Here is a 2813-nt window from a genome sequence, read left to right on the forward strand (position 1 = left end):
TGGCTTCCAGGTGGTGTCCCTGGTGTCCCTGTCCGAGGTGACGGAGGAGGGCGTCCGCTTCCGCTCCCCCTACGACGGCGACGAGACCCTCCTGAGCCCGGAGAGGTCGGTGGAGATCCAGAACGCGCTGGGTGAGCGGATCGCGGGAGCGGCCCCGCCCCCGCCTTTGCAGGGTAGTGGCGAGGCGCGCGGTCCCTCTAGGTTGTGTGCCTTTGGGCAAGACACTCCCCTTCCCTGAGCTGCAGTTGGGCCAACTCCACTGCAGACAGTTCACAAGATTCGTGATGGGGTGTCGGTAAATCTCTCTGCACAGCGCCTGCCATGTAGCTGCTTTTATTGCTCTTATTGCTGTTATTACTCTTAAACTGTAAATTAATTGGGCAAAGATGTGTTGAAATCATGGGGGCAACAGCAGAGGGCTGGGGAGGCTTGAGGCCCCCACCGTCTACATCAGTATCCCCCATTCCTTGGTGAGGACAATGAGCATTTTCTCCATCGTGTAAAGTTCTACGGAAACACGGGTGCAGACCTTCCCATCTTCCAGCCAAACGGCGCTTTCAAGTCCCTCCAGGTATACAGGTCCTTTAGCTCCTACGCACAGTCACAGGGCTGGTGTCACCTCCTCCATGGGACTTAGTCAACAGGGAGACAGGCGTTAGTGAGAATGTCATAATGGGGGGGGGGGGGGAGGAACTGCAGGTGGAATGTATGGTATGAAAAAACAAAACATGTCTTTCCCGCCAAGGCCGGTTTGGCTCAGTGGATAGAGCGTCGGCCTGCGGACTGAAAGGTCCCAGGTTCGATTCCGGTCAAGGGCATGTACCTGGGTTGCGGGCACATCCCCAGTAGGAGGTGTGCAGGAGGCAGCTGGTCAATGTTTCTCTCTCATCGATGTTTCTGACTCTCTATCTCTCTCCCTTCCTCTCTGTAAAAAATCAATAAAATATATTTTAAAAAAACCAAAAAACATATCTTTCCCCTTAAATCCTTACCTGAGGATTTGTTTTTATTGATTTTTAGAGAGGAAGATAGAGAGAGAGAAACATCTATTAGAGAGAAACATCGAGGGGTTACCCCTCTGCCCCCATTGGGGATCAAACCCCAACTTTTGGTGTACAGGAGGACACTCCAACCAACTGAGCCAGGGCTCTGTTTTACTTTTTAAAATTTTGGAGTACCTTGAACATTTGGAACCATGTGTATGTATTTTTTTCAAATGAGTTATTTAAAATTTTCTTAAAGGCACATATCTATCTATCTATAAAAGCTTAAGCTCACCTGTTGGACCAGTAGCTATGATGTGCAATGACCACCAGGGGGCAGAGGCTCTGACCAGTAGCTATGACATGCACTGACCACCATGGGGCAGAGTCTCAACGCAAGAGCTGCCCAGCGACAGCAACTTTGCAGGGTGTCCTCTTGCACTCTGGGATCCCTTGGGGGATGTAGAACTGCTGGTTCTGACCTGATCCCTGCAGGCCAGGCCCATGGACCCCACCTGCTGAAGGGACCCCACCTGCTGAAGGGCTCATTCCGCAGACATTCTTTGAGCCCTTGCGCTGACCAGTGGGGAGGGACCGTGGGAGGTTGGTTCCAGGTTGCATCCTGCCCATCTCGCCCAGTCCCGCCCCACCAGCCACCTTCTAATTAATTTCCTTTCAATGTGCATGAATCCGTGCACCGGGCCTCTAGTGCAAATATAAGTTTGGGACTGTGACCATGGAGGCCAAGTACATGGCCTCAGTCTGTGGGCTCAAGGAGGGCTGCCCTAGGCCTAAAACCTGTGGATGAGAAGAAATAAACTAGATGTCCAAAGGATGCAACCAGTGCAAAGGACCTGAGGCAGGACTAAGGTCGGCATTTTGGAAGAACTGTAAGGAGATGTGTCTGGCTGGAGCATGGAAGGGGAGAGTGGGAGGTGGGGACAGGGAGGTGACTTGAGCAGGTCCTGCAGGGCCTCCTGAGTTTTGATTTGTTCTTTTTTTTTAAAATATATTTTATTGATTTTTTCCAGAGAGGAAGGGAGAGAGATAGAGAGTTAGAAACATCGATGAGAGAGAAACATCGATCAGCTGCCTCCTGCACATCTCCCACTGGGGATGTGCCCGCAACCCAGGTACATGCCCTTGACCGGAATCGAACCCGGACCTTTCAGTCCGCAGGCTGACACTCTATCCACTGAGCCAAACCAGTCCCAGCTGATTTGTTCTTTAAAGAAAAAAAAATTGAACAAGAATACATTTTGGCCCTAGCTGGTTTGGCTCAGTGGTCAATATACCTATGACATTTACAAATTTTCATCTTTTTTAAAAAATATAGATATTTTATTGATTTTTTGCAGAGAGGAAGGGAGCAGGATAGAGAGTTAGAAACATCGATGAGAGACAAACATCAATCAGCTGCCTCCTGCACACCCCCTACTGGGGATGTGCCCACAACCAAGGCACATGCCCCTGACCGGAATCGAACCTGGGACCTTTCAGTCCGCAGGCCGATGCTCTATCCACTGAGCCAAACCGGTTAGGGCTGTTTCTAGTTTCTTGACTATTCTTCCCGAGTTTATGCAGATACAAGCAAGTTCAAATCTCTTCTAATTTTTTCTCATTATGAGAGCATGCTATTTATGGTACATTCTTTCTGTACCTTGCATTAAAACTTTTTTAGCCTGGCCAGTGTAGCTCGGTGGTTGAGCATCGACCCATGAACCAGGAGGTTACGGTTAGATTCTCAGTCAGGGCATATGCCCTGGTTTTGGGCTCGATCCCCAGGAGAGGTTGCGTTGGAGGCAGCCAGTCAATGATTCTCTCTCATCA

The 2813-nt window shown here is 50.0% G+C and overlaps 1 protein-coding gene across 1 annotated transcript in view; it reads left to right on the forward strand.

The window, feature by feature from the left end:
• The window catches only part of QTRT1 (queuine tRNA-ribosyltransferase 1), an 11108-nt gene that overhangs the window by 951 nt on the left and 7344 nt on the right, over nt 1–2813 (forward strand). The window contains exon 3 of the mRNA XM_006765826.2: nt 1–131. This exon is cut by the window's left edge and continues 14 nt beyond it. Within this exon, the coding sequence (XP_006765889.1) occupies nt 1–131 (131 nt within the window). The remainder of the gene's footprint in view (nt 132–2813) is intronic.

The sequence above is a fragment of the Myotis davidii genome, unplaced genomic scaffold (assembly GCF_000327345.1).
Source record: "Myotis davidii unplaced genomic scaffold, ASM32734v1 scaffold1439, whole genome shotgun sequence".
Classification (NCBI taxonomy): Eukaryota; Metazoa; Chordata; class Mammalia; order Chiroptera; family Vespertilionidae; genus Myotis; species Myotis davidii.